General features: G+C 32.7%; 1 protein-coding gene across 7 annotated transcripts in view; it reads left to right on the top strand.

Annotated features, from left to right (window-relative positions):
• Window positions 1–22,874, top strand: part of LAMA2 (laminin subunit alpha 2) — a 618,514-nt gene that overhangs the window by 261,214 nt on the left and 334,426 nt on the right. For all 7 annotated transcript variants that reach the window (XM_032274826.1, XM_032274824.1, XM_032274825.1 and 4 more), the window contains exons 9-10: window positions 10,601–10,700; window positions 16,991–17,151. In XM_032274826.1, coding sequence (XP_032130717.1) covers window positions 10,601–10,700; window positions 16,991–17,151 — 261 coding nt within the window. The remainder of the gene's footprint in view (window positions 1–10,600; window positions 10,701–16,990; window positions 17,152–22,874) is intronic.

The following is a 22,874-nucleotide window of genomic DNA, read 5'->3' as shown; positions in this document are numbered from 1 at the left end:
TCTCCTGTCGATAGATATTAGGATCATTTCCAGTTTTAGCTTAGCTCCTATAAATAATTTCATACGAGTTATTTTATAGTCATGTCTTTACTTACCTTATGTAAATACTTAGTAGAATGCTTTTTACATAGGATAGGTAGATGCTTGGCTTTATAAGAAACCATCAACGTTTTGCCAAATTAGTAATAATGTATAATGTGTTCACCAAAAAGTTACATGAGTTCCAGTTGTTCTATATCATCCCTAATATTTGATGTTGACTATCTTTTTGGATTTTAGTCATCTAGTGGGTGTGAAATGGCATCTGATTATGGATTTAATTTTCATTGTAAGGGCTTCTTGACTGTTCCTATATCTTCTCTTGTGAAGTACATGTTCAAAGTCTAAATATTATTTTTTTATTCTAAAAACCAAATTTTTAACTTACAGAGCTATTTCCCATATCAAGTAAATGTTGGTGTGTGATGTGAAATAAGTAACCAGATTTATATGGTTAACTTTAAGTTCTAGCACCATTCATTGAAAAATCAATTGATGTATTACAGGGATCAATTTTTAGAAAGTTATGTTTCAAGCATCTATTTTTCTATGTGCTATTATCATACTATCTTCATTGCTTTGAAAAGTCTAGAATTTAGGTAGTATAATATACCAACTTTATTCTTTCTTTTCAAGGTTGTTTTGTCTATAGTAGGGTTTTTGTGTGTGTGTGTGTTTGCATACAATTGCAGAATCAACTTGTCAATTACAGAAAATATTAAGATTATTGCACAGAATCTATATACAAATATGGAGAATGGAGTTTGAGGAGATGTTGGTCAAAGAATACAAAATTTTTGTTAGATTGTAGAAACACATCGAAGATATTTATTGTACAGAATGGTGTTAATACAACATTGTAATTATAGTTAATTACAATATATTCTTGAAAAATGTTGAGGATAGATTTTATATGTTCTCAGAACAAAATTGATTATTATGTTAGGTAGTATGTTAATTAGCTTGATATAATGATTTCAATTGTATATATATATATTATATATTTCAAAATATGTCATACAATTTTCTCAATAAAATAAAATTAAATGTTAAAAGAAAACAAATATTGAGAAAAATAACATCATGATAATATTGAGTCATTTAACCAACAAACATAGCCTATCTCTCCATTTATTTCTATCTTCTTTATTCATGTCACTATTCCAGTATAGAGATCTTACATATCTTTTGTTAAATTAATCTTTAGTATTTTCCTTTGCATGATTGTAAAAAAAAATTGTTTTTTAAAAATAGTTTTTCAATTGTGTAAAATAATTATTAAAGATTTTTTAATATTGACTGTATGTCCTATAGCCATCCTTATTCACTCTAGTAGTTTTAAACTACATGCTTGAGAAACATACACATAAACAATCGTGTTACCTTCAGGCTTACTTCTTCCTTTGCAATCTTTATGCCAAGGTTAACTAAAAATGGTGACAGCTGACATCTTCACTTTGTTCTCAATTTTAAAGGGAAACCTAATATTTCATTATTGAGTATGATGTGAACTGCAGATTTTTTATGTACATGCTTTGTTTTTTATGTACAGTAGGTCCCCTACTATTCCTAGGTTCCAGAGAGTTTTACAACAAAACTGTTTTGAATTTTATCATATATCTTCTGAAACTTGCTAAAATGAACATAAGGATTTTCTCCTCTACTCTGTTAACATGGTCAATTTACACAAATTGATTTTTAAAATATAAAGCCAACTTTGCATTTTTGAGTTAATATCCATCTGGTTATGATATATTATCATTTTTATATATTGGATGATTCCATTGACTAATATTTGGTTAAGAATTTTGACATCCTCTCATAAAAGATATTGGATAGGTCTATAATTTTATTTCCTTATAATATCTTTGTCAGGGGGTATACTGGCATCAACAAATGATCTGGGAAATGAACTTCCTCTTCCTCTGTTTTCTAAAATAACTTAACATTAAAATTAATTATCTTTAAAATGCTTAACAAATTCCCCAGTGAAACTATGTAAGCCTCTAGTTTTCTTTGTGGGAAGAACATTTTTAAATGCATTGGCTATTTTTTATGAGGCATAGGGCTAGATAGGTTTTGTATTAATACCTTTGGGGGGGGTCAATTTTTGATATATTTTTCGATTAATTTGTTCAATTCATCTAAAGTGTCAAATAATAGACAGTTTAAAAAATTCCCTTACTATCTTCTTGAAGTCTATAGCATCTATACTGATATCTCTTCTTTAAGTTTTAAAGTGATTATGTTTTGCTCTTCTCCTTTTATTAATCACTTATGGTAGCGGTGATTTATCAATTTTCTTAATCTTTTAAAAAATCTGTGTTTTCATTTTTTGTATTTTCATTGATTCTGTTCTATTTATTATATTATTCATTTGACCTGTTTTGAGTTTAAATTTTATTTTATTTTGCTACCTATCAATTTGGAATGTTAAATTATGATTATAAACTTTCTTCTTTTATCATATAAGCTTTTAAATATAAATTTCCTTCTAGCAGTTCTTTAACTGCTTCTCATGAATTCAGAAATGCTTTATGTTATCATTTATTTAACGTAATTTCTAATTTCTCTTGTGATTTTGTTGTTTAATCTCCAAATATTTGGGCTTTATTAAATATTATAATTTCTATTTCTACACTGGATGTTTATGATCTGAGAACGTACTCTCTGGGATGTCAAACTTTAGAATTTTATTGAAATTTAACTCACAGTTCAATGCATTGTCTCTCTTCGTAAAAAAATAAATGTGGATTTTTTCAATCTGTAAATACGGATTCCTATTTTTCTTTCATTTTTCCGGTATTTCCTCATGTTCTTTGAAGCACTGTTATGAGGTACATAAATATTTATAATATTTTGAACCTTTAGATTTTTTAGATCTTATAAATTGATATTTCAATAACTGTGAAGATCTCCACTTAATCTCAGATATCACTTTTTGTCATAAAGTCCACTTTATTTTTTATTAATATTGCTATAGCAGTTTTCATATGCTTACTCTGTATGGTATGTCTTTTCTGATTTTGCTTAACTTTCAGTCTATCTTTATTTTCATTGAAAAGTAGATTTCTTAAAAAGACTAAGATAAATGGATTTTTATACTGATAATTACTGTGTGTTTAGTCCATAAATATTATATAGTTAATAATATGATTGGGTTTTGCTATTGTTTCCTATTTGTGCCATAAAAGTTTTGTTCCTATTCTTCCTTTTCTGTCTACTTTTATGCTAAACAAATATTCTTCAGTATTACATTTTGTTTCCTCTATTATGTTTTTAGCAGTACCTCTTTGTATAATTTTTTTTCCATTTCAACTTTTATTTTAGGTTCAGGGAGTATGTGGGTAAATTATGGTCATGGGGGTTTGGTGTACAGATTATTTCATCACCCAGATAATAAGCAAAGTAAGTTTTTCAATCTTCATCCCCTCCCACCCTTCTCAAGTAGGCCCTCATGTCTATTGTGGCCTTCTTTGTTTCCATGTGTACTCAATGTTTAGCTCCCACGCATAAGAGGTAACATGCAGTATCTGGTTTTCTATTCTTGCATTAATTCACTTAGGATAATGTCCTCCTGCTCCATCCATGTTGCTTCAGAGAACGTGATTTCATTCTTTTTTATCGTTGTGTAATATTCCATGGTATATATGTACAAATTTTCTTTATTCAGTTCACTGATGATGGTACCTAGGTTGATTCCATGTATTTGTTATTGTGAATAGGGCTGCAATGAACACATGCATGTATGTGACTTTATGGTAGAATGATATACATTCCTTTGGTATACGCCCAGTAATGGGATTGCTGAGTTGAGTGCTAGTTCTGTTTCTTGTTGTTCTTGTTGTTTTAATTTTACTTTACATTCTGGGGTACATGTGCATGTCATGGGGGGTTGTTGCATAGGTGCATACACAACCAGGTGGTTTGCTGCCTCTATTTCCCCTTTGACTATATCCGGCATTTCTCCCTATTTTATCCCTCCCCACCATCCCTACCCCCCACTGTCCCTCCCCTAACCACACCCAACAGCCCCCAGTGTGTGATGCTCCTCTCCCTGAGTCCACATTGTTGAACATTCTCATTGTTCACACCCCCCTATGAGTGAGAACATGCAGTGTTTGATTTTCTGTTCTTGCATCAGTTTGCTGAAAATGATGGCTTCCAGATTCACCCAAGTTCCTACAAAGGACATAAACTCATCATTTTTTATGGCTGCATAGTATTCCATAGTTTATGTGCCACATTTTTTTTGTCCAGGTCTTTGCAATTGTAAACAGTGCTGCAATGAACATACGTGTGCATGTGTCTTTATAATAGAATGATTTATTGTTCTTTAGGCATATACCCAGTAATGGGATTGCTGGGTCAAATGGAATTGCTATTTCTACATTCTTGAGAAATCACCACATTGTCTTCCACAATGGTTGAACTAATTTACACTCCCACCAACTGTGTAAGAGTGTTCCTATTTCTCCACATCCTCTCCAGCATCTGTTGTCTCTGGATTTTTTTAATGATCACCATTCTAACTGGCATGAGATGGTATCTCAATGTGGTTTTGATTTGCATTTCTCTAATGACTAGTGATTAGCATTTTTTCATGTTTGTTGGCCTCATGTATGTCTTCTTTTGAAAAGTGTCTGTTCATATTCTTCACCCATTTTTGAATGGGGTTGTTTGTTTTTTTCTTGTATATGTGTTTTAGTTCTTTGTAGATTCTGGATATGAGTCCTTTGTCAGATGGGTAGACTACAAAAATTTTTTTCCCATTCTGTCGGTTGCCAGTTCGCTCTGATGATGGTTTCTTTTGCTGTACAGAAGCTCTGAATTTTAATTAGATCTCATTTATCCATCTTGGCTTTTGTTGCCATTGCTTTTGGTGTTTTAGCCATTAAGTCCTTGCCTATGCCTATGTCCTGGGTGGTTTTGCCTATGTTTTCTTCTAGTGTTTTTATGGTATTAGGTTTTATGTTTAAATCTTTAATCCATCTGGAGTTAATTTTAGTGCAAGGTGACAGGAAGGGGTCCAGTTTCTGCCATCTGCACATTGCGAGCCAGTTTTCCCAACACTATTTATTAAACATGGATTCCTTTCCCCATTGCTTGTTTTTGTCAGGTTTATCAAAGATCAGATAGTTGTAGATGTGTGGTGTTGCTTCTGAAGCCTCTGTTCTGTTCCATTGGCCTATGTCTCTGTTTTGGTACCATCACCATGCTGTTTTGATTACTGTAGTCTTGTAATTAGCAATGACATCTAGGACTCGAATGCAGAGCCGGAGCAAGCAGACCTAATAGACATATAAAGAATGGTCCACCCCAAATCCACAGAATATATGTTTTTCTCAGTACCACATCACACTTACTCTAAAATTAACCACATCATTGGAAACAAATCACTCCTCAGCAAACGCAAAAGAATGGAAATCATAACAAACAGTCTATCAGACCACAGCACAATCAGTTTAGAACTCAGGATTAAGAAACACACTCAAATCCGCACAACCACTTGGAAACTGAACAATTTGCTTCTGATTGTCTACTGGATAAACAGTGAAAAGAAGGCAGAAATAAAGATGTTCTTTGAAACCAATCAGAATTAAGACATAACTTATCAGAATCTCTGGGACACCTTTAAAGCAGTGTTGAGAAGGAAATTTATAGCAATAAATGCCCACATCAGAAACACGAAAAGATCTAAAATTGACACCCTATCATCAAAATTGAAAGAGCTAGAGGAGGAAGATCAAAAAAACTCAAAAGTTAGCAGAAGACAAGAAATAACTATGATCAGAGCTGAACTGAAGGAGATAGAGACACAAAAACCCTTCAAAAAATCAATAAATCCAGGAGCTGTTTTTTTGAAAAGATCAACAAAATAGACAGACTGCTAGCCAGACTAATAAAAAAGAAAAGAGAAGACTCAAATAGGTGCAATAAAAAAGATAAAGGGGATATCACCACAGAACCCAAGAAATACAGACCACCATCAGAGATTACTACAAACAGCTCTATGCACATAAACCAGTAAACCAGGAAGAAATGGATAAATTCCTGGACATTGTACTCTGCCAACACTAAACCAGGAGGAAACTGAAACCATGAATAGACCAATAACAAGGGCTGAAGTTGAGGCAGCAATCAATAGCCTACTGACCAAAAAAATTCCAGGTCCAGATGGGTTAACAGCAGAATTCTACCAGATGTACAAAGAGGATCTGGTTCCATTCCTTCTGAAACTATATCAAACAATACAAAAGAGGGAAGCCTCCCTAACTCATTTTATGAGACCAACATCATCTTGATACCAAAATCAGGCAAAGACTCAACTAAAAAAGAAAACTTCAGGCCAATATTCATGATAAACATAGACCCAAAAATCTTCATAAAATACTGGCAAACCAAATGTGACAGCACATCAAAAATCTTACTCATCACAATCAAGTAGGCTTCATCCTGGGGATTCAAGGCTGGTTCAACATATGCAAGTCCATAAACGTAATCCATCACATAAAGGGAACCAAAGACAAAAACCACATGATTATCTCTATAGATGCAGAGAAGGCCTTTAACAAAATTCAACAGCCCTTCATGCTAAAAACTCTCAATAAACTAGATATCAACAGAACATATCATAAAATAATAAAAGCTATTTATGACAAACCTACAGCCAATATTATGCTGAATGGGCAAAAGCTGAAAGAATTCCCTTTGAAATCAGGCACTAGAGAAGGATGCCCTCTCTCACCATGCTGATTCAATATATAATTGGAAGTTCTGGCCAGAGCAATAAGGCAAGAAAAAGAAATATAAGGTATTCTATTAGGAAAGGAGGAAGTCAAATTGTACCTATTTTCAAACGACATGATTGTATACTTAGAAGACTCCATCGTCTCAGCCCAAAATCTTCTCAAACTGATAAGCAACTTCAGCAAAGTCTCAGCATACAAAATCAATGTGCAAAAATCACAAGCATTCCTATACACCAGCAACCGACAGAGAGCCAAATCATGAGTGAACTCCATTCACAATTGCTACAAAGAGAATAAAATACCTAGGAATACAACTAACAAAGGATGTAAAGGACCTCCTCAAGGAGAACTACAAATCACTGCTCAATGAAATAAGAGAGGACACAAATAGATGGGAAAACATTCCATGCTCATGGTTAGCAAGAATCAATATCATGAAAATGGCCATACTGTCCAAAGTAATTTATAGATTCAACGCTATCCCCATCAAACTAGCAATGACCTTCTTCACAGAACTGGAAAAAACCGCTTTAAACCTCATATGGAATCACAAGAGAGCCTGCATAGCCAAGACAATCCTAAGCAAAAAGAACAAAGTCGGAGGCATCACACTGCTGGACTTCAAACTAGGCTAGTTCTAAGTTCTTTGAGAAAGCTCCCAACTGTTTTCCACAGTGGCTGAACTAATTTACATTCCCACCAGTGGTGTATAAGTGTTCCTTTTCCTCCACAACCTCACCAGTATCTGTTATTATTGACTTTCAATAATAGCCGTTCTGACTGGTGTGAGATGGTACTATTTTAAGCTCATGATATAGTGATATAGTCCTATCTTTTGGACTATGGTTTTCGTATATTGCACATAATTTGTAAGCCACAGATACAATGTTGTAATTTTTATTTGAAGTTATCAAACTACAAAAACAGGCTTAAAGAAATGAAAAGAAGAAAACGAAATTTATGTTAACCATGCCTTTCCCATTTCCCATACTCTGTGGTTCTATCTTATATATATTGCCCTCCTGCTTGAAAATTTCCTTTAGCAATTTTTTTTTTTTTTTTTGGTAGAACAGAGCTTCCTGTCACAAATTATCTCAACTTCCCTTTATCTGAAAATGTATTTAATCTACTTTTATTATTGGCGGATATTTTCATCATAGTTACAGAAGTGTATGTTTTCTTCTTTGTTTAGCACTTTAAAGCTGTGGCACCATTATTTTCTGGATTTCATTTATTCTTATGACAACATACCCATTATTTGTCTCTTTGTTCTGTATCTTTGTTCTGTATTTTTGTTCTATATTTCTTTAATTCACTAGATGATTTCAAAATATTTTTTAAATCTGCCTTTTTATAGGTATACCATGTACCATAAAACTTTGGCCTGAAGACCAAATCTGACTTATGGCCTATATTTGTATGACCTGTAAGCAAAGGATGGTTTTATATTTGTAAAGGTTTGTTAAAAAAAATAAGTAGAAGAGGAGGATGAAGAGGGCTAGGAAGGGGAAGAAGAGGATGAGGAATGAACAGTCTTTATGTGGCTTATTTTACTATCTGGCCCTTTACAGAAAAATTTTCTAACCTCAGAGTTAATCTATGATTTGTCTATGTTTGGCTTTCAAGCCTACCTTGCTTGATTCACAAAGTTTCCTGGAACTTAAGCTGAGATTTTATTCCACATATAGGAAATTTTAGACTATTTTTTAAAAACTTGTTTTTTGACCAATATTTTTTCTTCTCTCTGCATGTGTGCTAGGGTGTTGATTGTATCTGAGGCAGTGCTAATTAATTTTTTTTCTTTATTCTTTAGATTGGATAATTTTCTCTTTATTTGTGATTTACTTTATTCTATATAATGTATATTTAATTCACTAGCAGATTTTAAAATATTCGCATTGTGCTGGGCACGGAGGCTCACACTGTAATCTCAGCACTTTGGAAGGCCTAGGTGGGTGAATCACTTGAAGGCAGGGAGGCAAGACTAACCTGGCCAACATGGTGAAACCCCATCTTCACTAAAAATACAAGACTTAGCTAGGTTGTGGTGGTGGGCACCTGTAATCTCAGCTACTCAGAAGGCTGTGGCAGGAGAGTAGCTTGAACCCAGGAAGTAGAGGTAGCAGTGAGCCAAGATCACATCAGTGCACTTCAGCCTGGGTGACAGAGTTAGGTCTTATCTCAAAAATAAATAAACATAAATAAATAAATAAATTCTCATTACATTTACTTTTAACAATGATATCATGTATGAGAAAACTTTGACCTGTAGACCAAATTCTGGCCTATGACTACAAAAGCAGTTTGACTTCTCTTCCTACTATCATCTCTATCTGATGTTAAGCATAGCCAGTGAATTATTAAATTGAGGTATTTTACTTTTCAGCTTTCTGGAGTTCTTATGTTCCTTACAGTGTCTATTTCTCTACTGAAATAGTCCATGCATTCACTCATGATAAACATTGTTTCCTTTATATTCTTGGATATATTTACAGTACTTAACATTGATTTCCTTGTATGCTAATTTCAATACCTGGGTCACCTCAGAATCTGTTTTTATCAACTTCTTTTTTAAATAAGGACAACATTTTCCTGTTTCTTTCCTGCATATCAAATATAGTAGTTCTCCTTTAGTTGTGAGGATATGTTCCAGGAATCCCAGTTGATGCCTGAAATCACAGATAGTACCAAACCTATATATACCATGTTTTTCCAGTCTGATACCTGTGATGCGACCAAGTGACGAACAGGAGAGTAGTGTCCATATGCTGGACATAGGGACGATTCATATCCCTGGTGGGACAGAGCAAGATGGCTTGAGATTTCACCACACTACTCAAAATGGCATGCAAATTAAAACTTATGAATTATTTATTTCTGGAGTTTTCCATTTAATATTTTTGAATTGTAGTTAACCATGATAACTGAAACCTCAGAAAGCAAAACCACACATATCGTGGGAACTACTGTAATTTATCACTTATACAGGACATTTTGGAGAATACAATGCAGAGACACTGGTTTCTGTTATGTTCCTCTGAAGATTTTGAATTGGTTCTAATTAGTAATAAACTCATGAGTGATCACTATGAGTTATGAAAGTTTACTTTCATACTTTTTTAGAACACATTAATGGAAAACTTCAGGTATTTGTCAAACATTTCTAATGTGGTTAACTTAAAGTCCAATTTCTCTTTACTTTATGATTTGCAGCACCTGAAAACTCTTCTCAGCTTGTTCAGTTTACCAGCTGTTGCTTTCCACTGAATTTCCAAGAATCTCCTGAATGAATATACAATAAAGGGATCAGTTAATAGATCTGATTTATAGTAGCAAACAAGTTTTCATTTGTAAATTAAGCTTAGATATATATACACATGAAAGCTATATTTAATAGAGGGGTATTTCTTGGGCAAATAATTTAGTTTTCTGGTTTTTCCTATTCTGTCTGGAAAACAAATCTTGTATATACAGTATATGAACACAGTGTAGATTTGTTTAATTAAAGTAACTGTCTTCATATACTATATATAAGATAAAAAGGGATAAAATATGAAAATATCAATAATTGTTGAATCTAAGTACCAAATACATACGAGTTTATTGTTCCATCCTCCTTAGTTTTGTGTAACCATGTAGAAGAAATACATTTTTTAAATTATAAACATGTATTAAAGATAATTTTTATAATTTTCTCAATAATTTACTATACTGTTATTAAAACTACTTTACCTATAAAAGTTTGCTGAAATGAAAAATATGGCTGCACTTATTACATTTGATTAAATTCATTTTAATATTTTTGTTAGGTATCTCCAAATTATCCAAGGCCATGCCAGCCATGTCATTGTGATCCAATTGGTTCTGTAAATGAAGTCTGTGTCAAGGATGAGAAACATGCTCGACGAGGTGAGAGCTGCAGCAGAATGTCACTGCTCTGATGAAAGGACAACTAAAAGCCAAATATTATTATTTTCAGAGGAATATTTTGCATTAAATGTCATTCATGTAATAAATTTATTCTTCAATCTATCAGTGTATTAGCATTCCCTCCAGGAAGCAGTTTTTAAATTAATCTCAATAATTACTTTCATGTTTAATGTTTTCATAGCAAGAAGAGTTTAATTATTTATTTTGAGATGCACACAGTGTCAATCACAGATCTGCAGTATATGTAATTTTTTTATGTTGTGTTATTTATTAGATTGTTTGCAGCTTCTATGAGTTCTAGCATGAAATCCCAGCATTTACTGAGGAATGTGTGCTGTAGTGGGAAAAGCAAATAGAAGAGCTCATACATTGAGATGTAGGCAATAATATAGAAAGCAAGATGTGTTCATAAAGGACTAAGAAGGTAGTAGTCATGAGTTAATGAAGAGAAAGAGGCTGACACTAATTTAAGCTAAACGCTTCCTTTGAGGAATGAAATTCATGAACTCCAAACATTAAGGAATCAAGTGCCAACATAACTCCTTGATATAAAGCGTTTGGGAGCTACCTCCAGGGCAGTTGCTCGCCAAGCTTAAGTAGGAAATTCACAGAATGCACTGGGACACTTCTCTAGAAAGACTAAAATAAATCAAGGCTATCTAGTTCTTTTTCCCTAATGACTTTAGTGTTATAAGACCAGAAATGTTTATTTGGCACAATTCTGCTTACCTGCTTTCTTTATACTGTAGGATTATAAATCTGAGCATTACTTCAAGTCTAAATTTTGAAATATTATAAAACTGATATGTTTTGATAGTCAAATGATGAATTACTAAGCTCACTTTTCATTTTAAGCCTTCTTTTCTTTTTGTGGTAACAAGTAAACCACAGTGTTGTTTTCATTAATGTCATTTAACTCTTCCCTACCCCTTTTTGAATGACTATATGATCACAGAAAAAGTTATAAAAATGGAAAAGTAGAAAAACAAATATACAATTCAGTGGTAATTCAGTAGAGATGCCGCTATTAACATTTTCATATGTTTCTATCATAATGCATAGAGAAATTTCTGATATTTCTTTTAACTTCATGTGACAGGTTTCCTCAAAAGTCTATAAAAACTTTCTCTGAAATCTGGTTTCAACTCCTAAATAACACATTATTATATGGTTGTACCATAATTATTTACCCTCTCAACTTTGTATGGATATTAAGGTTTCAAATTTTTGTTTATTGTAACCCATGTTTTAATAAAAATTATTCCATATAAATATTTTTCAATTATCATGAAAAAAATATACAGTAAAATAAATTCTTAACAGTAAAGATATAAAATAACAAGTTTCCTCTTCAACCTATTTATCCCAGTCTTACAAATTTAAGAATACTGAGCCTTTTCTCCTATTGAGTTTTTTAGTGGGTTACACTTAATATCTAAATAATATTCTTATCAGCATTGTTATTGCCATTACATGTTGCCTATTGACTCTCCATCTTGAAAGGTGAAGAAATGTATCATTCACAACAGTTCCCTCTTTTATTCCAACATTCATACATTTTTATTATGTGTTTCTTCTGTGGTATCTTTATCATGTTCAAGAGAGCTTACATGTCTATTTCATCATTGACTACTTTTAGAATTTCTCTTGAAGTCCTACCGTATAAGTGGTGGTAAAGACTATTCCCACATTCTTCAGCACTTGTCAGTGTCTATCAATTACATGTTTATCTTTTCAAAGATTTTCACACTTATATTCAGCTCTGGACCAATAAGTAATGCTTATAATTTAAAAATAGAAATCTAATAATCAAGATTGTAATACTGTAATTAGATACATATTATTTGATATGGACCCAATTTGCAAAATTAGAGACATATCTGTAGGTCATTTTTATCTTCATGCTTATTCTGATAACTTCGTTAGGAAAGAGTGTAAGATGTGGTCTGATGGTTTGCACTTCTTCATCAGGTTTCATAACCAGATAGTAGAAAAGGATATTTTAGTGTATTGCTGGCATTAATTTGATTACCAGGGAAATACAATGAATTTCGTTTCTGATTTTTCTTTTAGATTTCTTCATTTTCTTTTGGTAGAAGGCAGTTTTCTCCCCCATAGATTTGTAAGAATGCTTTAAAAATTGAAAACAATAATAGTATAGTATGTCATTTTTTTAATAATCAATTTCCAGATTTGCTTTGTTTCTTGCTACTGTTGATAATTTCCAATGCACAAAACTTCAAAAGTTTTATGTAATCAGCTATCAAAATCTAAGTACAGTTATTTACTTATAATAATGACACTATCCCACGATTATTATATATTTTGATATTTTTATTATATTTCTTACATGCCTTCATAATCCTAGAACTCTCATCTATCCCAAGATTAGAAGAATATATTTGTCTTCTTTATTTGTATGATTTCATTGTATAACACTTAGTTTTTTTAATCCATCTGGAATTTATTTTGTTATATTTTATAAGGAAAGTTTCAAACTACATTTTGTTTTCCAATACTCTTTTTTATTCATCTACATTTAATATTACTTTCAGCTCTTTAGGCATACTGAATATATTTATTTTATTTTCTGCATCTGTTAGAAGTAGCCTGTTATCTGAGTCTGATTCTGTATTTTTATTTTTCTTCTAAGTCTTACTTATATGGATCTCATTTTCTTACGTGTTTCCTACATGTGGGTATGTGTGTTTTGTGGATGTATGCGTGCATATGTATTTCTTGGTTTATTCTTTCAGAAGCCTTGAATTTACAAGAGGCTATGTGATAATGACCTAGCTTATGGAGTACCTAGATTTGTTTTTGCTGTTCTTCCCTAAAACCATGCTCCATGGACTGTAGTCTAGTTATCAAAATTTGCCAGTTAACACCAGGAAAGACAGTGTTTTAAAGACTGACTTAGCCTTTCTAGAAGTCAATTTGGTAGTTTCTATCTCCATGGGGTTTCTTTATTTCATACCAGCACAACCATTCTATTATCTGTCATCTATCTGTCTATCTATCTATCTGTCTATCTATCTATCTATCTATCTATCTATCCTCTATCTACCTACCCACCTACTCATCTATTTTTCTATATTTAATTTTATTCTACATCTTCCAGTGTTCTGAGCAGGGGAGTTCTTTGAACATCTAGTCTACAACACTTCCAGGAATAAAAGTTAAGATAGGCATTGTTTAATATATCAAGGGCTTCTACATTTAGCCTCAATTTCTGGAAATTTTAACATCATAAGTGAATGTTAAACTATTTAATGCCTCTTCAAACTTTATTAAAATTTTCAGATTTCTTTTCCATTTGGTCTATTGGAAATGAACTTATTAATATTAAACAATATTTATATTACCAGAATATGTTCTACTTGGACATCATAGAGGGTCTTTTTAATGTACTTTAGGATTCAGTTTGGTGTTTATTTTATTTGTAATTTGCTTATCTGGATTGGTAAATTAAATTGCCTGTGACTCAGACACTCACCAGTCGTGCTCCTTTGGCAAATCACTCTGTGTCCCAGTTACTTCATCTGTGAATTGGGAGAAATAAGTGTATCTCATGTGGAGGTTTTGAGTACTAATTGAATTAACCCATGCATTTTGTGTAATGCTAGGTACGATGACTAGCAAAAAGTAAGTGCTTTTTGAGTCTTACCAGTTTGGTTTATTTTGAGTCATCTTTTTCTTGCATTTGGATATCAAGTTAAAACTAACTTCATAAATTGAATTATAGCTCACTCTCTCTCTCTTTCGCTCTCTCTCTCTTTTTTTTTTTTTTTTTTTTTTGACACTGAGTCTCGCTCTGTTCCCAGGCTGGAGTACAGTGGCGTAATCTCAGCTCACTGCAACCTCTGACTCCCTAGTTCAAGCAATTGTCCTGCCTCAGCCTCCTGAGAGGCTGGGGTTACAGGCGTGTGCGACCACACCCAGCTAATATTTTTTGTATTTTCAGTAGAGACGGGGTTTCAGCATGTTAGCCAGGATGGCCTTGATCTCTTGTCCTTGTGATCTGCCCACCTCAGCCTCCCAAAGTGCTGGGATTACAGGCGTGAGCCACCGCGCCCGGCCAGCTCTCCATTTTTTATGTGACTATAAGAGTTTCAAGTTTTGAAAACAGTTTGTAAAAATTAACTAACATTACAGAAAACCAAACACCTCATGTTCTCTCTCATAAGTGAGAGTTGAACAATGAGTACACGTGGACACAGGGAGGGGAGCATCACACACCAGGGCCTGTCAGGGGATGGGGACTAGGGGAGGGATGGCATTAGGAGAAATACCAAATGTAGATGATGGGTTGATGGATGCAGCAAACCGCCATGGCACGTTTATACCTATGTAACAAACCTGCATATTCCATGTTCTGCAAACATATCCCAGAACTTAAGTATAATTTTAAAAAATGAACTAGCATTAAAACATTTTTGTTGTAGTTCTTTGATAATTTGTCCTCTTTTGATAGCCTTGATTAGCTTTGTTTAAGGTGTCGTTTTGCTTGCTTTTCTTTTTATTTTTCAAATCTCTTTATTTCCTGTGGTGTTTATATTTTCTCTCTTTTATACTTATATGAATTAAAATTTAATATATTTGTATTTTTAAAAACAATGGACTATTTAAGCCTATAAATTTGCTTTTGGCTGCAGTTTTTCCATGCCTGATAAACATTAAGTTCCTTCTTTACTGCTATTATATTCTACCTAGATAGCTATTCGATTTTTAATCAAAGTCTTGATTTTCTCTTTAACCCAAGAGTTATTAAAGAGAAATATTTAGGCATTAATTTTTAGAATGGTTGAATTTTTCATAAAATACTCTCATTATGTTTGATATTCAGAATTAATTTAATACTAATTTTTGTGGCATTTGATATACATCTAAAAGTAGTAATTTATATTAAGAAAAGAAGCCTTAGATAATTTCTGCTTTAATAACTGAACAATTTTTATAGAATAGTCAATCATAAACTATGGTAAATATTTATAGTTATATACCACATCACATGTAATTTGAGATCATTAGATTATTCAAATCTTCTGTTTTTTCTTACCTCATCTGTAAATATTTAAGATGACTAAGTTAGTACACTTTTCAGCCATTGACTTTTAAACTTTTTATTTCCAATATCTTTTGTTGTCTACATATTTTTATACTGATAATTAGTGCTTATTGGAAGCATAAACATAATAATTGAAATCATGTTTTTATTGTATTTTTATCAATATGAAATGAGAGTTTGTCTTGTTGAACCTACTTAATCTGAGTTCTACTTTGACCCTAATTAATATTTTACAACTTTTTTCTTTTCCATATGCTTTCTTGACACATATTCATTTTCTTTTATTTGTAATATTCCTGTTCATTTCATATATCTCTCGTGCAGATTGCATTTATGTTTTTAGTAGGAACAGTAAGACTGCTTAATTCATTCATATGTATTTAGTATGCATGTCTGACACTATTTCTGTCATTCTGCTTTCTGCTTTCTCTCCATAACGTTTCCTTGCCTTTTTTTCTCTCCTTTCTTTGTTCTGATGGACTATATATTATTGATATGCTTTCATCTTTCTTCAGATTTTGAAGATCTGTTAGTTGTATTCATTTATCCTGCATTCTTTCTATTTTTCTCATCAAAGACATGAATAAACATTGTCTTTTGTATTTCTCAATGTTAAAAAAAAAAGCAAATTTAAACTGTTTTCATTTCTCTCATCTATTGCTTCTTATCCCCAAAATATCAGTTCCCAGGAATACCTTTATTTTCTTTAGCAATACTGTTAGTGGCCATGTTCTTAGATTACCATTGTTAAATTGTTGTTTTAAGTAGTATATCTTTATTCTGAAAGCTACTTTGCACCTGTGATAGTCTGGTAGGGCAGGCTTGTTTCATGAGCCACTAGTTTTGCATTAGTTACTGCTTATTCTTCTGTCTGTAGTGTCATCAGCATTAGCAGTTGTGGAAATTACTCTTTAATCATTGTTTTCTATAGCCATAGTTTGGTGGATGCTTTGGGACTTCATCTTTCTTGTTTACATTTTTAATATTTGTACTGACAATTAGAAGATGCTACATTCACCAAATCATAGAAAGCTTTCAATTAAACCCTATACCCTTTGGTGTTAATTTTTCTTTATTGATGTATATCAAAAGTCTATTTTTGTGTCAAAATATCCTTTTAAAGGTTACTATCACTAAAACTTTAAGAACTAAATTATGCATTTGTTTTCAATATGTTGATATGTGACTCATCTTTCTTTAGGTCTGGCACCTGGATCCTGTCATTGCAAAACTGGTTTTGGAGGTGTGAGCTGTGATCGCTGTGCCAGGGGCTACACTGGCTACCCAGACTGCAAAGCCTGTAACTGCAGTGGCTTAGGGAGCAAAAATGAAGACCCTTGTTTTGGCCCCTGTAACTGCAAGGTATATTGTTTATTCCAGTGATGTCCCACTGTCAATATAGAAGGTTATTTTTCTTGGTTTCTCTGTTAATTTCCTTGGCATTAAGCAATTATAGTGACTTCAGGAAGTATCCACTATCTATTCTACATGTGGTGACCCTATAAATGTCTTTAAATGCCTACTAGGTTCACTGTAGCCAGATGTTTATAAGGCACTTATCTACAAGCCTACAAACGCACAGAGAATAAACCATGTTTAAAGCCTATGTTATTTTATAACAGAAACACTTTCAACCCATTGCCCAACCAGTGTTAATTTAAAAATATATGGCAGAAATAGCAACCCTTTAAAACTAAAGTGCATTCAAATCTGTTATACCTTTGCATCTAATTCAGAAATGAATTCTGTCAAGGGTTTTATTCTGAATTTTTAAATAATCTTCTGAAGTTTGAACCCAGGTAAGTCTTAAAATACTCAATATATTCAAATTTTTCTGTTTAATTATCAAAAAGGTAAGAAGCCCTAATGGAATTGATTAAAGGCACAATGTTTTCTTCCAAGAGTAATTTTAGAAATGCAATTTTATCTGTTGTACATGCTAATAACACATCATTTTAACACCAAGGGATGCATTACACGTGCAATTTATAAACATTGAGAAACTCAGAGGCAGGCACAAGTTAAAAAGGAAAAAATTGATTTACTTATTTACAGTAATGAGTTCTGTAACATTCTGATCAGACAGTGCATAACTACATTAGCTGAGAGAATGAACCACTCTTTGAAAAAGTTAGCATACTATACTAATGTAACAATGAAAGTTACTACTTTTTTTCTTTGTTTTCAATTAAAGATGGGGCCCTATTAAAATATTTTTATTAGCCTATTCATCTTCTCTAGGCAGCCATAAAATATTATATAGTTAGATTTGATACATGTGACCCTATGTGTACATATACAACCTTTAGGCCGTAATATGAATAGCAAATATTTGTTTTAATGAAGTGTGTATGAATTGGGACAAGAATGTCTGGAAATAACAAGCTAAATATAATAATAGTTACGTAATAGGTATATGTTACATCAGGGGCAATTTAGGTACCTATTTTGAACTACTGAAACAATAATACTCCTGTGGACACAGTAAGCAGAAAAGTCCACAAGCCCATAGTAAAAAGTTGCCATGTCCTGGAATATAGTAAATTTTCTAGATCTATTACATTTCATTCCAAAATTATCTGAAATGAAAATTGCTCATGTTGACCCAGATTGTGTAGCAGTGTGTGAGTGATTGCTTGCTTAAGGACACCTCCTCTCTCCATCTTGTACGCCTTTGTGGGCAATCCTGCAGGTTCTTAGTGCATCTTCTCTAGTATTTATCAAAACACATCTTGTGTGTGCTTTATTCTATTTTCAAAACTCCACAGAAATCTCTAACCTTTACCACTCACTCAAATAAAGGACAGGCAAAGCTAAGCTTAAAATGGAAAAGAAATCTCCTGAGTTTCTAGAATACAGAAAATCAAGCAGGGAAGAAAAAGAAGTGTTTTTATATACCTACCACTCATACAATGGTGATGTCTGGTATTTGCAAGGAAAGGGAATAACAAGCAAGTTCATTTTCTTCGGTAAATATAGTGAGAAAGGCTAGAGCAAGAGAGCTGTAGTGATTAGCAGGGCTCCAAGGGAAAGCCCCTTGAGCTACTCAGTGCCTGCTCTCAGCCGAGCTCAATATTGTACCAAGAATGATTATAAACCTAATAAGAAAAATGCCTCCTGTGAAGACACTTGAAGCTCTACACAGACAATTAAAATGCAACAATAAACAGCAATTAAGAAATTATAAAAGAGAATGAAAAATTAAGTAAATAGCATCATTAAAATAAATGGCTTCCAACCATGTGACATCTTAAATAGAAAACTGTAAGTTCTTATAAATTAAATTGTTTTAGGATTAAAAACTTGCAGAAGGCAGGTTTCATGAAACAGTCTACATAATTATAAAAATCACAAATTATATGTATATGACACGACATATCAAAAATTATATCACATCACAATAATATCACAATATGGCATGATGAATTATATCAAAATGTGCATGTAATGTACTACAATTAAGTGACTACAGTCTCTTTTTAAAAAATAAGAAATAACCCAGCATTTTAACAAAATATGCATACAACTTATATACTGAAAAAACACTTATTAGTGTAGAGAGAAATACACTAATAAGAAACAGTATGATAGTTCATAACATTTAAAATGTACAATTATAAAAGCGTGATTAGAAGACTGAAGAATAAACAAAGAAGGAATAGGAAAAAATAATCATAGCATAAACATAGCAAATATATTTATAAACATTTACATTCAAGAAAGAAACTATCATACTAACAGTATGATAGTTCATACTGTTTCATAAAAATATGATTTGACATAGATATGTCAACTGATTGTTAAAAACAGCATGGATCAAAATGCTGTTTAAGAAGCAAAATTTTATTGAGAGACTAAAATATTGGAGATATAAATTCAAATCAAATGACAGAGTTTTGACAGAATGGGAAGAATATATACATAAGTGTCCATATATTTATATAAAAGTTAATAACTGTAAATATTTATCTGTAAATAGAAATAATATAAATCATATGTGAAATAATGTATATATAAATATTCATCTCCAAAATGCATCTGCATATTTATCTTAAACATTTGTATCTTCATTGTCTTATATTATATCATGTGAGTATTTAAATAATTTTTCATCAGAAAGAAGTATCTCACTGAAGTGTGAAGGCGTTTTTAAAAAGGGCTTCATTAGGAAGTCTTGGGCTTAATTGTTTTAGGTATTATAAATTTTAAATTGCTGCTTTGTGATGACAGCATTTTCAGTTGAGGCTGTATTATTTTTCCTGCGGATAAAATGACATACTGAGCTGATATGGACATCACTTTTCCCACTTTTGCTATTTTAAAAACACAGATATGCTACATAAACATAGCAAATAAATTTATAAACATTTACATTCAAGAAACAAAGGGAAATTCCTAGATGTCAGACTAAAGAGGGAAATCTAAGTTAAGCATAAGCAAGAGCTCAAGCTGAACTGACCACTGGGGTCACGGGGGGAGGGGTGGGAGGCGAGTCTGAGTTCTAAGATCAGGGCTAAAGTTTGGAGTTTGAATGCCCTCTCTAGGACTTGGACCCACACAGGGAAATGGCAACTGAACTCACTGAAGCAGGGACTCTAAAAATGCTTTCAGACAGTGAAATGGGAGATAGACAATTTTTCCTGAAAGCCTACAGAGGAAGCTAGAAAATTCTTCTTTTAGAGGTTCTGAGTAGGTAAAAGCTACTACTTTGTGTGGGACCAAATCCCCAAACCTGTGTGCCACATGGGAATGGATCCATTTTTATTCTACCTTTATGTGCTGGAATTCTTCAACAAGTCAAGGAAATGGTATTCCCATAGGAAAAATAATACAACTTCAACTGAAAATGATCTCATCACAAAGCAAGTAAAGTACACAAAAGGAAAATAACTACAAAAGGAAACCGGTAGCCACAAAAATAAGAATATTAGTACACAAAGAACCAGAAAGGATAGCCTGAAAGAAATGTTATATTCATAAAAATCTGTGATCATATTTTTACCACATAAATCATAGAAATATGTTTAAAATGTACAATTGTAAAAGCATGATTAGAAGATTGAAGAATAAACAAAGAAGGAATAGGAAAAAACAATATAAAACAGATGCTATATTAAAATTCAAAAGTAACCAGGGTTGGAAAAGAAACACATATAATTTACTTCTAGAAATGAAAATATATATATAGTCGTTGAAATTAAAAATCCAATGGTTGGGTTAAACAAGAGATGAGAAACCACAGGATAGAAAATCAGAAATATAGACCTGAAAAAAATTACCTATAAATTGAAATAGGGAAGTAAGTCAACAAGATGCTAACTGACTCATAGAGTATCAACTACACGATTACATTTTACACATAAGATTTTCTCTTCAACAATGATATTAATGAACATTATCATCATTATATTTCAAAATATGAAAACACTGCTAGCTCAAGATACTAAAACGTTTCTAGTATCTTTGCATTGTTAAAAATTTTGAAATTTCTTTCTCTTGTGTGTTATAAGAGGCAAGTCAATCTCAGATATATGACAAGTCATTGAGTATAAGTGCTGTCTGACTCTCAGTATTTGTTTATTTCAAGTACCATGTGCTAGAAAATCGCTCTTTTGCAGTTTGGTGTCATAGTATTTATGCAGCCAGTTGGTTTGTAGACTCTCACACATAATATAAATTGACCTTGATTTAGGTAGTAACAAGTGCTTTTATTTTTTTTCAAAGTCTTATAATACAAAGATAAATAGTGAAGTAGAAGACTAGAAATCCAAGTCTGCATTTTCATATTATTTTGCTTTGTTTTCATTGCATTTTACATAAAGTCCTTACAGGCCCATGAGACTATATGATTCTGGTCTTGGCCTACCTCTCCAGAATGTTCTTGAGTTTCAGTCACTGTTTTCCAGCTTTGCTTCAATTCCTTGAGTCACTTAGTTCTTTGTAGCATGTGGAATTTTATAGGTTCTATTCAGATCGCTTGTGAAACCTCACTTCTAGCCCTATTTATTCCTTTGCTTAGCCAGGCATTTTTAATGGCTTGGCTTAACTTCAACTTTCTCAGGAAAGCTGCCCTGCATTCCCCAATCATATCATTCTCATGGCACAATCACTTTTCATATCTTTTTCTTTTATAATCTCATAATTAGTTACTCTGTTTCATGTCTGTTCTTACCTCTGGTGATGCTACAGACCCTGTACATTTTCTTTATCATTGCACAGTTAAGAAGATAACACAATGACTCATACATAAGAAAGAAGGAAGGAAGAGAACTAAAATCTTGTGAAGCTTTGGCAGTCACTTCACCTTTCTGATTCTATTTTATAATCTAGGAAATGGTGTTATTGCATCTTTTCTGCCTAACTCTCAATAGGTATAATTATAACATTGAAGCCCTATACAAATATAAAGTATAACCATAAATACCTACTGGGTTACTTTTTGTTGTTGTCTACATTGCTTTTTGCAAGTAGAGATAACTTTCCATTTCTCTGAAAGGATTTTTATGGTGTGTTAACATTTTTATTGGTTTTGGATTTCCCTCTTCTTTTTCATTTGTGTACAGGAATGCCCACCTCATTAACCTGCAGACTTGATTCCTGGGCATTTTTACAAATGCCCTTCAATGTATACATTTAATCCTGAATCTAAATTACAGATGTAGAATTTTTGGCATAAAAGATTCATGCAGGAATTTATCTCTTGAAGCAGCTACAGTTCAAATAGTATTATGTCAGTCAATTTTTTACAGTGACAGACTCTCTTTGACCGAACTTTGCAAAGGCTTCTCTGAGTCCTCTTTCAGATGAGGCTTCATCTTTGAGCCTTGTCCACAAGCCTAGCATGGTTATAGCAAGAATCCAGCTAAGTCGGTTTTTTGTCTTAAGAACCCCTTATCCTTGATATGTGATCCCCCTGGCCTTTTTTTAAATTACATTTTAGGTTTTGGGGTACATGTGAAGAACATGCAGGATTGTTGCATAGGCACACACGTGGTAGTGTGATTTGCTGCCTTCCTCCCCATCACCTATATCTGGCATTTCTCCCCATGCTATCTCTCCCCAACTCCCCTCCTCCCACTGTGCCT

Source organism: Sapajus apella, unplaced genomic scaffold, assembly GCF_009761245.1.
Source record: "Sapajus apella isolate SASKATOON/1434 unplaced genomic scaffold, GSC_monkey_1.0 scaffold6, whole genome shotgun sequence".
NCBI lineage: Eukaryota > Metazoa > Chordata > Mammalia > Primates > Cebidae > Sapajus > Sapajus apella.
The sequence above is the reverse complement of the archived record's forward strand: the minus strand, read 5'-3'. Positions and strand labels throughout refer to the sequence as shown.